General features: G+C 33.8%; 1 protein-coding gene across 1 annotated transcript in view; it reads left to right on the plus strand.

The window, feature by feature from the left end:
* The window catches only part of LOC149774763 (von Willebrand factor D and EGF domain-containing protein-like), a 193,871-nt gene that overhangs the window by 110,500 nt on the left and 67,414 nt on the right, over positions 1 to 15,957 (plus strand). Inside the window, exons 2-9 of the mRNA XM_089945001.1 lie at positions 2,740 to 2,862; positions 3,646 to 3,833; positions 6,433 to 6,603; positions 7,719 to 7,805; positions 8,291 to 8,518; positions 13,663 to 13,748; positions 14,747 to 14,810; positions 15,339 to 15,500. Of these exons, the coding sequence (XP_089801127.1) occupies positions 2,740 to 2,862; positions 3,646 to 3,833; positions 6,433 to 6,603; positions 7,719 to 7,805; positions 8,291 to 8,518; positions 13,663 to 13,748; positions 14,747 to 14,810; positions 15,339 to 15,500 (1,109 nt within the window). The remainder of the gene's footprint in view (positions 1 to 2,739; positions 2,863 to 3,645; positions 3,834 to 6,432; positions 6,604 to 7,718; positions 7,806 to 8,290; positions 8,519 to 13,662; positions 13,749 to 14,746; positions 14,811 to 15,338; positions 15,501 to 15,957) is intronic.

Consider the following 15,957-nt stretch of genomic DNA (forward strand, 5'->3'; position numbering starts at 1 on the left):
GATGGCTGTTTCGTGGACTGTGGTCCCCGCAGCATCCGGTCGCCCTTGTCGGGGTTTAGTCATGACCTTTGTTGCATTCTTGTTTTTGCGAAGTGGAATACAAGATAACCTTTAACAGACTTAGCCGCCCACACGTCTTTATGACAGACCTTTTGCCAACCACAACCATATTCCGTCTCCCCCATCAACAGGCTTTTGTCTCCTGCTAAAACCAAAAGTTCTCATGGTCTAGTAAAAACGTTAATATTCTGTGACTTAGCAAATTGATGCAACATTAGCCTCATCCCTCCAGTTTTCCATTACTTAAATTGACAATAACAACGGTTAGAACTCTAGCTTATTAGCTGCATCTAAATATACAATAATCTAGAATTTCTGTTCCTTCTGCATCTACTATCAAGCCAATACGAGAAATCAAACATCGACTTCAACAACTGCACTGTTAATGATACTAATCTGTAATTTATTTACGTTACTAATCATTTCTATTCTTGATATTATGACAATACATACTTTGTTGTATATTATGATCCCAATAATGGTGATACTGACAATACTCATGATGATAGTGGTTATTATTGCTCCACAAATATATACCTGTTAGAACATTATAAGCAAAGAAAGCTGAGTTTTAACTGAAATTTTACACGAATTACCAGGTTTGCAACAATACTTATTGACAATAGAACCATCTCTTTCGAGCTACATAATATAACCATATTTACTACTACTTCTACTACTAATTACTACTACTAATACTATTAATACAAATAAATAAATAATATTGCTTGATTATCTTTTCCTTTTGTTTCCTCTTTCGTTTATGGATTTATGTCAGCAAGGATAACCTTTAAAACAATAAATGACAATGTGAGTAATTGAGAAAGCTGCTAGTAGCTTCCAGTGGGTCGTTTGTGTTTTACAGGGGTATCCCTGTTTTTTTTTTTTTTTGATTCTGCGAAAGCACCTCGAGGGATATATATATATATATATATATATATATATATATATATATATATATATATATAATTGATGCGAAAACACCTTGATGGATAAAGGATGAACATATTACTGACATCATGTTAAATTAACATGTGTAGGTCTGTGCGAGTTGAGTGCGTGCGCACTGACACTGGCATATATGTATCCTGTATCATACACGACGTAACTAATGCAAAGAGGCAATTTCAACAATTTACATCCTGAATGCTCAACAGCCGGGGCATATAAGAGGACTGAAATATCGACTTGTCATAGTAAGCCAGAGGAAACAACGAGAGAGACAAACGTCATGGACGAGAGATACCCTATCTGGTGGCTAATTTTGGGTAAATATTATCTACAGACGTGATAAATACGCACACTTTATTAACTATGCAGTAAGATAACAGTGTCGCCGCTCACTTAGATCAATATTTGTTATGATTCGTCTGTTGCAAGTCAAGAAACAGAGAACAGTATATATTCAAAAATTTATAGTCTTTGAAGAATGAAAAATATGCTATTTACGTTACATATCTTAGTTTTAATCCGAGATTTTAGATCAATTGTATATATATATATATATATATATATATATATATATATAAATATATATGCATGTTTATCTTTCAGGGCTTTTATGTCTCCAAAGAATCCCAGGTACGTAAAAGTTGTGTTTGGCAAATAAAAAGAAGCGAGTAAGTGTCCTCTTGTCGATAATTTGTATTGATAAAGTTATACGTTAAAAAGTTGAAAATACTTTTGAAAAAATTATCATGTTATTGGTGACGGGAAGGTACTGTTAAAAACGCGAAATATGCATGCGCATACAGACTGTCGTCATAGATTACCTATATGTACAATGATATATATATATATATATATATATATATATATATATATATATATATATATATATATGCCGTCTTAAACTGATGATGATGATACTGATGATAATGATGATGATGACGACTAAGGTTGCTTTGCATTGCTTCCAATACAAGTATATCAGTATTAAATGAGAGACAATCATAACTATTATCAGAACTAACAAGAACTAAAATGTCCACAATGTATACATTTTCCCTCCTTAGGACGTTTGAGTTTCACTTGTATTACCTTAATGACTTTAAAATGTATTCGTAGGACAATTAATCTATCGTTTTCAGATCCTTGCATACTGATACCATTGTGGTCATGTCTGCAAACTTATGTGCATTTCTTGGATTGCTTTTGCATTGCTTAATCAATTTGTTGATAGTTCTAAAATTGAAATTGGTAATCTAGAGAAATAAATAAATTTCTAACACCATGCTTACATTTCAATACTCAACTTGCATCACTGACACCTTAGCGGAATAAACAAACTGCAAATAATATGTTTACTAACTCATTGCTTTATATGGCGAATGCGTCTTAGAATTGTACTTAAAAGTGAGACTAGTATATGGTACGTCTGACATAGAAATCTTACTTGAAGTGTACAGTCTTAAGCCTTTTGAATCGTCACAGTTATTTTCAAATTATAAATGTAGTTACTCAAGTTGAATCAAGGAGGTCCTGATGTCCATATGAGTGTGACACTAATTAATAGCTTATTTACAATTATCAATACATTTTATCATCTGCAAGGAGTATTAATACTTCTAGATTTATATAGTAAAAACGAATATAAACTATTTGCAAAAGATCTTATATCTGCACCGTGAAAGGCACAACTTGTCTTTGTTTCCTTCGTTTAGTTACCTTTTTTTTCAGCACTTATATTTTGGCCCGGTGACAATCCATGCACTCATGCAAAAGAATTAAAGTCACTACATCGACGTCTATCAGGTTACACACTTGGACCCTCTGAAACTCCTCTATGTGACAGATTCTTAAGTAGTGGATGGTACAGCGTCATGAACCTATTTATTGCCACATCCCCTCCGTCTTCATGCGGAACGGTCTATATTTGGTGGATGAATGGTTCGTTAATTTCGCAATTTATTTCTTGAGGTCTTCAAGCTTTAAATTGGAAAGAAATGTGCATAAAGCTATATTTTTATATTCTTTAGGTGTCAATGAAAATAATTTTGAACATTTAGAGTTTGCGTGATCATGTACAGATTTATACAATTGTTTTTAGGACGAACGTGTTTAAGCTGTATAAATGTATATTATTATTATTATTATTATTATTATTATTATACGCACGAGCCTTAAGTATTCTTTATGGCAGTGTCATTCTATCCTGCAAATGTTGATGATATATTGAACTAGAATATGTCTTTGCCACTCCCGTTTTGCGTTAAACGTTGTATTTCTATTTGTAGAATTTGCATTTCTACTGATTTTTGCTACGTTACCGATGATTTCTTATGTATATAGGTAAGGGATATTTCGTACTGTATTGTATTGCCCAATTTCGTGATAAAATTAGTAGACGCAAGATTTCGGTCATTATTTTACATTCTTCACCACAATTGCTCTAAGACGCTATTTTAACAATCTTTGCGAGTGCAATAATTGAACATAAAAAAACACAAATAGATTACGTACCTGATCGAAAAATATCATTATCTTCGGCACATGGGCCTTTAGGTAAAATGTAATCTTAACAGGCAGAAACAAAAGACTGCTTTATTTTTGTGTATGACTGTCTAACATTCCATTATGTTCCAGATACCAAACCTACAAATGTGGGACCACCATTTTCTAAAATTATCTGTTTGAAGACCGACTCGAGCGATTGTGAATACAATGAAACTATAAGAATGATCAACTGTGGAAATAGGTTCGTTTATGAGCTGCGACCAACGCAGGGTTGCCCAGAGGCTTATTGTTTGGGTATGAATTCTTACCTACTCAAAGTAATAATAAAAATACAATACATTTCCTTTTTTGGTCCAATGCGAAATTTGTAAGTCTTTTTATTTTTTGTTCGTTCCTGCTCCATAGGTAGTAAATTGTAAGTATCTTTCTGAAAGGAAAGCTAATCTACCACTCTGAGAGTGAAATTACCCGGTAATAACACAAGGAGTTATAAAAAAAACAAACATAATATTTCAAACGTAACAACTAAAAACTAAGATCATAAAACCAGTTTGATCTGCGAATTATTGTTAATAAATCTTTAAAGCACTGATCGTGGATCCAGAAACTTGTAGAGCAATTAAATTACTCATCAGTATGTTATGGGACGGTACTCCCGCAGAGGCTTAGAGGAAGATCAAGTAATTCTTTTTCAACCTTATGCCATCTATTCCACACGGCCACATAAAATTATATTATAAATGTGCGTGTTTACAGAATGTTATATTAAGCCATCATATTCGCATCTTCGTGCCAAGTAATATGACTAAGGCGGCACAGTATTTTCATCTTGTTGATGCATTTGTTTACTTTCCACAGCAAGGTTTAGTCAACATTTCGACAGGCTGACTTATATAATACCGTAAGGCAAATGGTATTCCTGTCAAGGTTCAATTCTAGAATGCATGAATGACAATGTCTCACGAACATTGATCTAAAGATTTTCTTCCCATTCAGTAAGTTTAAAACCTACACATCGGTTATTTCAAGGAATTCCTATTCATTCCGATGCCATCTATTCCACATCAAAACCTTTAAATTGTATTACAAATGTGTTTGATTTCTGATAGATCAAATGTTATGAAATGGTTTAATGATTAATACGAGCTAATATCACCTTAAAGTGTTACGTATTTCATAAAGGATGATATATATATATATATATATATATATATATATATATATATATATATATATATATATATATATATATATATAAGTATTTAACTCTGATCATCTATATTTAGAAGGAGATCCCCTCTCCCTCTTTATATATATATATATATATATATATATATATATATATATATATATATATATATATATATGCAATATTTTTCAGACATGGACGGGCCGAAGCCCACAGGAGATGGTAAGTCTATCGAACGAAATAATGTACATTTGTATTAAAATTACGTCATGCGGAGAAATGATTACATGCCACAAATTCCACGTACCTCTTTCACTGTCTGTCTCTATTTTTGAAATTCTTCAGAGGTATAGGCTATTTGTTCTCTTTAGTTTCTTCTCATCGTCTGGATTTCTGAAATGTCTTGACGTGGATGTTATCTTTTAAAGACCTCCTTTGCCTGTTCTCTTTTTGTTAGATCACTCTGAAGATCAATGTCCTTTCCCCTGACAAAGATAATATGTGTCTCGACCTTTATCTCTATTTTCTCTTATCGCTTCTTTGCTTTGACGTTGTCTACATTTGGGGCATCAAATGTACTTTCTCCTGACAAATAGAGCAATTACCTTGTCTTTTAGAAGTGGACATACTGATCATAAATTTAGAGTCAAACGACGTGTGTTGGAATGTAAAATTACGTGTTTGTCAGCAAATGTGGGTATTGATCAATAAGAATGTGTCTTGATCTTTAAAGTGCACGCTCTTGTCTGCATTATGTGTGTTTGTCCATCTCTCCATCTATCCGTAATTTTCAATTTCTACAGAGAACTCCAGTGCCATCCGTCATGGTCATTTTCCATAGATGACCACTAACATCCACTGTTAAATTATGGGAACTAGTAACCAATAATAGCAAACCCCTACATGTGGCCCTGCCGTCTCATAATGTTAAACTTCTATAGATGGATATAGTTCCGTGCCACACCATCTTGACTTCCCATTAATTAATATATATATATATATATATATATATATATATATATATATATATATATATATATATATATATATATATATATATATAGTGTCAACCTAATGTTTAAATTATATAGATGACTATATAAACTTGACATGTTAAAACGCCAAAGATTGCTATGACGGATCCAGCTTGTATAAATATAATTGATGGCATTAGCGTCCCAAATCCCTATATTAAAACATCATAACCACTATAAATACTCTTAAGGTTATATTCCCATTCTATATTCTCAGAACCTCCATGGTGTCCTCATAACTACCAATGTCATATTCAAGTTTCAAACTATATCTTTTGAAAGATAATTACACTTTTGTGTACTTGTGCAACTTTGATTTCTTTATTAATTATTGCTGAAATATCTCAAATCCCAGAATTGCTAATTGACAGAAACTTAAATATATTCGATTATACATATCGATAGCTACAGTTCAAGCTGCCCGTTTAGAAAAGTATTTATTTTGCCTCATAATTTGTACTTCATGTATTTGTCAAAATGACACTCTATATTTCGACAGGTATTTAAATGATCAAGCTTGAGATGAAATACAATTTCATTCAAAAATAGCGATTTTCAAACTTTTTGATACTGACTGTGAGCCATTCAGTTTTCATTATTCAAGTTTCAGCCCCGTCCATCTCTCTGCTTCCGAAAATTGAAACTGAACGAGACTTAGACTCAGTGAACAACACTCTGCACTTCTATTGCAAGTTTGACCCAGATGGGGACAGCAGCCTATGGTATACAGTGGAGTGGTACAAGGGCGATAGGACTCTTGGAAATAAGCTTTATGAAAGCAATCTGACTCAGTTCACCACTTGGGATGAATTCAAACAAATAACAGCCCTTAAAGAGAGTAAGATGGGCAGAATCGGAATTTACGTAAGTAATAAATAGTTTTAATATCGTGCACTTTCTAAATACATCTGCCCTAAGTGTGCCAAAACAGTCTCCTTTAATGCTCATTAAATTTGCAGTTTTATATAATGCATCAACTGCCATCGGACGGATATGTTAAATTGTCCTCTAACAGTGAAATAATATTTTAATACTTTGTAAAGTATTTTCTACAGATACTTGTCATTTAATGGCGATATCGTGCTTTAGAAACTAAGGTCTTCTTCTCAGGCATCAGTTTCAAAATACCTGCACATCCGCCCAGGAGAATCTGCCATCATTTACAAGCAAATTCTAAAGTCGAATCAAAAATAAAACATTGATTGGTGCATGCATTAAAAGTCTAGAAATTGTTTTAGGTGAGAAATAAGCACATTTTATATAGGGTGTTACCTGGCAAACTTAAGTCCTTATCTCTGTATAATTTTAAAAGGAAGAAATACGCCCAATGTAAAAGATAAGTAAATGGTTTTCTTGAAGAGAATAATTCTATAATTCGACAAGAGAAAACGTTACACATCATGCCACACACATTTACGATTCAATTTATGTTTCAAACTCCGATGCAGTTTTAATAATGTAAATACATATACGAGAGAGAGAGAGAGAGAGAGAGAGCTAACTATCTGTTTGTGCGTGTTAAACACAAGCATACGTCATTCATATCATCAGATTATTTCAAGTCGCCAAATGACTTTAGACAAATTTTACATTACCAAAGGCGTAGTCAATGTATGTAGTAATATCCCTTGTTTGCAGAAAATACAATAGATGTTTGAATATATTCATACGCATAACATATTTTCTTGGCACAAGCAAGGCACACACAATAAACCTCTAACGTGATTCTTTTCTGTATTGTTTAAACCAAAAATATAGGCTGAGGAATTTAATTTATTCATATTACCAAATCTTTGTGCAGCAGTAAATGATGGTAGTGTTGTTCTTCTGCAACTGCTACATTACGTCTAATAAAAGGTTCAATGGCCTTGATATTGAAAGATATGCCCGACGAAATTAAACCATTGCTGTTAGAAAGGCCATTTATCACCCAAAATTGAATGAAGTGTCAGACTTAATCAAGCCTTTACTTGTTTTAGCTCGTTTGTTCAGTGACGGCCAGACGACAAGAATTTGGATTTCCATCTGAAGCGTTTAACAGCGAATCATTCTTTGCTGGCATTGAGGTACACGCATCACTTTCCTAATCTTCAACTCCATTTACACCGATTTCGTGTCACTATTGAATTTTTCAAAAATCAACAATAGACTACAACTGCTACTGTTACTACTACTACTACTACTACTACTAATAATAATAATAATAATAATAATCATTAAAGTAATGATTCAAACATTAATTAAACTAATACCGCAAATAAAAATCTCAGCTATGGACAATATTCAGAAATTTAGATTTAATAATATCGATCTCTGTTTGAACCGCCCATCATACTCAGTTTAATACTAATATTATAAGACTAACAAATACCATGCAAGTTATTTCAAATTAGGTGCTTGCTGGGTAACCGACATGCGTGAGATTATATTCATCACATGAAACTGCGACTGAATTTCTATTCGTGCATTAAATTTATCATGCTGAATTTTCGTAACAAAAAAGTCGTTTCATCTATTTTGCCATAATTAACAAATATTACTTTAATTTCAGATTTTAAATAACTCAGTTATCTATCTGAATGGTTTACAAAAGCCCCCACAAGTTTTTATTCGGTCGACCATTCCATTCGCCTGCAAAAACACACCTACTAACTCCTGCGTCATGGACATCGCTGTCATCATACCTGCTAAAGGGAAACACTGTCAGTTGCCTGATATAGCAACAACAGAAAGTTCAAAATGTGGTGTGAAGATATTCAAAAACAAGTGGGATGAGCCGGTGCCATTAAATATTGCTCTAAAACTGGCAGATTCCTCTCGAAATATTAAAGTGACCAGTATGGAAATCCACTTAAGAACACTGCAGCGCAATATAAATCACCCACTATTCGCGGGCCACGTTCTTCCACAATCTGTTAAGGCAAGCTGATTCAATGTATACTCTTTCTCTTTTTCTCTCTCTCTCTTTCATTAAAACAAGAGTGTAATCATCGGGAATGGACAGATACAGAGAGACATGCACAATATGAGACACAAGTACAACACTTGTCTTTGAATATCTAATCATTTTTAAATTACAGGTAGAAGCATATATATATATATATATATATATATATATATATATATATATATATATATATATATATAGAGAGAGAGAGAGAGAGAGAGAGAGAGAGAGAGAGACTTCACGATTTTTGAAGCGACTTCACCACTCGTCTCTGTGTCCTTACAAACGTCGTTTGTTCCATTCCCGCGAGTTCAGATCTTCATGGAATGACTTAAGATAAGATAAGAATTCTTTATTTTAGGCTATAAAGTCCATACATCTAAATTAAAATATAAATATAAAATAAAAACATTGTAAAAATAAAAGAACATATATGTAATACGTACAAGTATATACATACAACTACACAATTAACTGCGCCAGGCATTGTTAAGAATGAATTTGAGTGGCAGATTTAAAGAGTAATTTGTTCCAACTGTTAATAATATCAGAGTTTAAATGAATGTCATAATTCCAAAGAGGTTTCAATATACAATTCTTACAACTAAATATTCTTGTCATCTTTGAGAATACATACTTTTCTCATTACTTCATCAAAACTGAATACATCATCATTTACAAACCAATTGGAAGCACTGTTTCATCTAGGAAGACCTAATAGAAAACGAAGACTATTATTATAACCAATAACTAGTTTTCTTTTCATACATTCACTAAAGTTTGTCCACAGAAGGGCACACTACATAGTGCAGCAAAATAAGATTTGAATAACCTAATTTTGATATTCAATGAACAATTCTTAAATTTACGTAGAAGCATGTTTGTTTGAGTAAACACAAATCGGTAATGTCTCATCATATCTTCATTATATGGCTGATTTGATTTCAAAATATGACCCCAATACGTTTAACTGTTGACATACGTAAGAGCATTGTCGTTAAGATGTACAGGGGAGGAGAGGGTAATTTAAAAGAAGTTGGTTGAAGGACCATGCATACTGATTTTTTTGTATTATAGATGGTATCATTTTCAAATGCGTATTATTCGCATATCTTTAATGATTTCCTTAAACCTGTGATAGAAGAACTTATCAATGATATATCATCAGCAAAACTAAAATTGTTAAGAAACAACGCATTTTGTGGCAGACCTAACCTTATGTAACACTGACCCATCTTACAATTTAACTCGTATATATATATATATATATATATATATATATATATAGCAAAGGAAAAAGAATACCCCCCTGCCTCACCGCATTGGTTACAAGGAAAGGGCTGGAAATTACACTTTCCCATCGCACATATTACAACTGTTTACCATACCAGTTAACTAAAATAAGAACTATGTAGACATCTATTTTAATATTAATCATCGTTTTAAAGAGTGTCCAACGACTGACCCTATCAAATGTCTTACTAGCGTCTAAAAAGCATGCAAACACCGGGCTGCCATGTTCTACATAATAGCTGACATTTTCCTCAAATTCATATAGGCACAAATCTCTTGAATAGTGCTTTTTAAAACCAATCTGATTATCAGAGATTGTGGCGTCACATCGTTGCAGTATGATGCATTCAAATAGTTTTTAAATATTAGTAGTAAGAGCAATAGGTGAGTAGTTATTTTGTCCACCAGGTTACCAGTTTTGCTTTATAGTAGCGGTATAATTGTAACTTTTGTGAAAACACCGGGTACAATGTTATGCACAAACATACAATTAAATAAAATCATCAATAGCACATGAAGTCTAGTATCTAAAAATTTAAAACGTTCCTCATATAAAAATCTGATTCAGGACATTTACCATCACTTTGTCTTGTTATTGCACTTTGATTGTCAGATAATGTGATTACCTCCATACGAACACAATGTTATTCAATGCAGAGAGCACATGGTTCTTATTCGATTCAATTTTAACACTACTGATTAAGTCTTCAAAGTGATTTTTCCTCACGGTGCATATATTATTCTAACCACAGTTCATATAAATGCAAATTGGTAGTTTATTATAAGTTGTCGTAGTATTTTGTTTAACTTGCTTCCAGAATTCACGTTGGTCGACTTGTTTAATTGTTTGTCTTTGCGAGTCCATTCTATGCTTTACTTCCTCTTTCTTACATAATCTAAGAGCATACTTAAATTGTGCTCTTGTTTGGCTCATTTGGTTACTGAGATGGCCATGACGAGGTTTACCGTTATCAGGCTACACAAGGTAAGCATTTCGTGCAAAGTCTTGTATTTCTTTGACACAGTCATTCCAGCCTGGAATAATCCGGTGATCACGTTTGGATTTACTAGTCAAGCTATTACAGGAGTTCGACATAGCTTTTTGCTATATCAGCTTATAATCCATTTATCTGTTTCAGATGCACCTGATTTGTGCAGCCGTGATCATTACAGATCGCAACAAAATGTGGGATCTCAATCTTGTTTAATAAGAATAAATATGACTGAGTATAATTCAGTGTTTCGTCAGAAGTAAGGTCTGACCAGTTGACATTGTATTTCAAGTTTAAGAGTTCATTGGGGGCAGGAATCAAATCTAGGAAGTATATCATTCTTAATAGCCATTAAAGTAGGACGACGGTCTGACCCTACAAGGTTGTGTATTATTCTTACATCATTTATAGCTAACTGAGCAGACTGTGTAGAGACACAATGATCCAACCAAGACACTTTATTGCCTGAATAACTGACGTAAGTAAAATTTGTTGTGTGGTCTACTATTAATTTTAGGTGGGATAAGACATAACCATACTCATCACACAATAGGCAAAGTTCATCTGCAAAGGGAGTGGATTTGAGCGTATTAACATTCCAATCTCCTACTACATAAGCATTTAGAGTATTAGTATTTTCTACAATATAATTAATTTTGACCATATAATCTACAAATTCCCCCAAAGTTTCCGCAAGATCACAACGTAAAAAGGTATTGACAAAATGCAAGAAGGAATCCCCCTTATCGATAGCTATACCTATTAATTTGGGATCAACGAGGTGTTGTACTTCTATAATACTTGCGAGAGATCTACGGTATAGTAGCCCGACACATCCGTAGGGTCTATCTGTATGAAAATCGTTAGAAGATTCAATCGGCGATTCCCATGATCCATAGAATTAGTCGTGTACGGATGAGAGACAGTCTAACTCACTGTCGAGAAGCCACAATTCTTGCAAGAAACAAATATCGGAAATATCAAATAAGCTCTTACATTTTGTATATTTCTTGTCAATGAACGACAGTTATAAAAAGAAATGCGTAAAATATCCATTATGTATATTTGAGTCCAATTTATGGATATGCTAGTTCAATTCCGACTTTGATAATAGTCTCTTACTAACGCGTTTCTTGGCCATACATCCACGTTCATCACTGACTTGTGCATAGGGTTATCCCATGTGATTTTGAACATGGCATAGTTATTAAATTGTGTTTGTAGTTTCTCAATATGCAAGGAAATGTCGATTCCTGTGTTTCGGGGGCAAGGCTTGTCACGAATATGCTTCGCTGTCGCATTGAACGCACTGTATGCAAATTTGCGGACGCTGACTTTCCTATGATAACACTTCCACGCCTTCTTGGAAACTAGTTTGTGGATTTGACATTTGTAAACTTATTAAGCCGTCGTTGATGCAGATTTGTGCGCTGTGTTTAAAGTGGAAATGCTACCATAGAGAAGTCGTTTTTCCGCAGAGAAAGTTGCGACTTTAGCAAAAGATTTATCGTTTTCGAAATCCTCTTCTTGGACGCTGGTGTCTTCCTAACATGCGACCATTTGTAATGCAGTTGTGCTGTGATTTAATTAACCGATATCTGATTTATTAATTATCATGGATTTCTGCTGTTGTGTCCTATAAAGCAGAACAGGTCTTGTTTGCGCTGATCTGAGTCTGGTTGCTGTTTGAGTCCTTGCATTGCATATGCTCGTGTGTGCTGCCAGTAACGGTTCATGCTGTCGAACGACTGGGTTCAGGGATATTTCCCGCTAACCTACATGGTTGACTTATCAGCTCATGATTTGTTGTACTGTAGACTCTCTTTACAGATAAATTCTTGGTGAGTACAATGTCAGACTGAACTGCGTTCGAACTGTCAACATGGAGAGGAAATGTACTTTTACTGTCGAACATGGCTGGGTTTGTTCACATAAGCGTTGCATTTCACATAACGTCTCCGCCTGGATTGACTTAAGTATGTCCACTGAATGTTTCACATTTTCCATGTCCTTCAATACAATTGACATGTCCACATAATTGCAAGATACAGGTGGCAACTTTGATAGATCCAATGCGCAAAAACTTGGTATGTCATTTGGGTCTGTGGACAGAAATAGATTCAAAATATCTTTCATCTTATTTATAGATTTATCCGTACCCTTCCTCTTTATCATTATTTCAACGGTTTGTACCACTGAGAACAGGGTCAGTTTTGCAGCCTCATTGTTACTCTCACAATATGTGTCCCCACACAGATTCACAATAGCATCATAAGGTAATGAGTTCGTTTTGTTTTGTACAAAGCAACGCAGTTCACTAACCATTATTGACGGCTATCAACGAACCGCTGTCGTTGATAATTCGCAACCATACTCACATTCACACAAATGACCAGTAGAGGTTCCACAATCTTCACAATGCATCGGTAAGTTAGAATTGCAACGAATAGGTTAAGATAACGACTAAACATATTTATAGCAATATATTTAAGACAATGATGTGGGATGGTGCAACCTGTTTTGATGTAGCGTCTTACTCAGTAAGTGGTTCGCGGAGATACCGGATGATTGCAAGAATTGTGATACGGTTGCATAATGGCAAATCTTATAAATGTTGGCAATGGCGGTACACACTAATAGTAGTGTTTCATTTCGTCTGCCATTTAATAAATGTCAACATTTTGCTTTCAGGTACAGATATCTCCAAACATGGACGTTTTGAGAGGAAAAGTATGCTATGCTGTATGTGATCCTCACATGCACACTTTTGATGGAGTGTGAGTATATCCTTATCACTCGTAACAACATAATGATCGTTCCGTTTGCAAGGAGTTACTTCAAGCACATTTCGTTAAGTCTGGCTATGAGATTTTATTTCACACTATTGATTATGACAATACTGAGTATAACAACAATGACGACGATGATGGAAAAATACAATAATAATGTATTTATTCAATTAGATGAAACAAATGCAACCAATGAAGCAAAAGGAAAAAAATGAATATTTTTAGTAGGCACCAAAGACGTACTTACATCAGCATGTTGTATCTGATTGACACTTACGCCCGTGTTTATTTCATGACGACTTTCCTAACTAAGTTCATATACCCATCATCCAAGGATTAATGTAGCACGAGAAGGCGTGACGATAAGATTATATATAATTAGCATAATGTAAGTTGAATTACGGATGTTTTTGTTTTTATTTCAATTCAATTAAGTTGATAAAAAGATAATTCTTTTGTAATTTATCGCACAATGAATTTATCTATGACGCTGTGTTTTTCTCTCAGTATTGTTGGGAAAAAAATTAAAACTGTATGAGTGAGACGAAAAAGTGTCAACTGATTTGCTCAGGGATGAAATCATTTTTTCCAAACAGTGATTATTTTGCCCACATTATATATCTTCGGAACAATCTTGCTGATGCAAGATTTTAGTGTATATTGTCAGTTGTGAAAATCATACATAAAATACTGAAATTAAAGTGATTAATCACGCGAAACCGCGATCATTGCTCATATGATGAGAAATCCATTCAACCACTATCACGTTTTTCATTTTTCGTTGTTGTCAAGGACGAACAATATTTCTCGCAACAGTTATATATAAAATAACCATTTTTGTCTAAATTTTGCACGGTTTTGTAACTATCCAACTGCATGCGATATCAGCTTTTTGTAGACAAATAATAGCATTACATTGACTTTTTATAAAACGCAGTACACTAATTTTGACATATATTGTTGCAACGGAAGCAATTTTTTTTTAGACGCTATGAGAATCAGCACGAAGGAAAATTTGTGATGTACAGGAACACAGAGTTTGAAACTGAGGTAACAAATCGAGAGAAAAAATGAACACACTACAATTTAATTGTGATAGAAGAAAATCTCAGAAGAGACAAGTGCCTATTACAAATAAATATAAATGTTCTTCTATACGATTGAAATACATAAACACGTTCATCAGTTGGTTGCCTAGTGATAGATCACTAATTACATGCCCATGAATGCTATAGGAACAAAAGTAATTTCAGAGGAAAAGTTTAGTCCCTTTGTACAGCCGTTTATGTAATATCTCTCTACAGATTTCCAATTACATCGACCGATAACACAACAGTAGAAGCAAACACAAAACTCCTGTATGATAAACAAGAATACACTTACTGCATGTAGGTTTATAGACTTGATTGATTAAGATGCTCAACCAGAGTATTGAAAAATATTGCTTTTATATAGATCAATACATAACGAGATGACGATTGTAAAATCTACTTTGGTGATGTTAACGTCTCATAATATTTAAAACCTTTATCGACGATTCAAACTGTTACTTCTTATTCTATTTTCGATATGTTGTAGGTGCAAATCAGGACAAAGGCCTGTTATGGAAATAATCAGAGTCCTTTTTGCCCCTGTGGTGTTGCTGTACGTGCCGGTGGCGATATATTTATAATGAATCTATGTGACACATCACCAATAATTAGAATGCAGCGATGCAGTGATGGTGTCCTGTATGGGAAAGTAAAAGAAGAGGGGACGTCGTACAAAGTTTGTATGATATATATATATATATATATATATATATATATATATATATATATATATATATATATATATATATATTTATATATATATTAGGAACACTGTGTGCATAACGACAGAAACGTTAGAAAACAGCGCCTGGAAAGGAATACGTTTTCATACATTTCTTTCTGTAGCAACGTATTTCTCACGGGGTACAAATATTATGCATAGAGATTTATGCATCCTGCAAATAATCTAAGCTGATTGCTCATTTGTTAATGAAGAGGAGAATGAATAAGTGGGAATAAGGTGCATCTCTTAATTTTCTCTGGATTCGCTACCAATTTCTTTCCCCAAATAATTACACCTTTAAGGCACCGGGATAAGTATATTATATTCCTTGTACCCGATTGGCATTACCTGACGGAAAAACTTTAGTTCTCAAAGGGCTCAC

The sequence above is a fragment of the Sinohyriopsis cumingii genome, unplaced genomic scaffold, assembly GCF_028554795.1.
Source record: "Sinohyriopsis cumingii isolate HCF-2022 unplaced genomic scaffold, ASM2855479v2 utg000160l, whole genome shotgun sequence".
Taxonomy (NCBI): Eukaryota; Metazoa; Mollusca; class Bivalvia; order Unionida; family Unionidae; genus Sinohyriopsis; species Sinohyriopsis cumingii.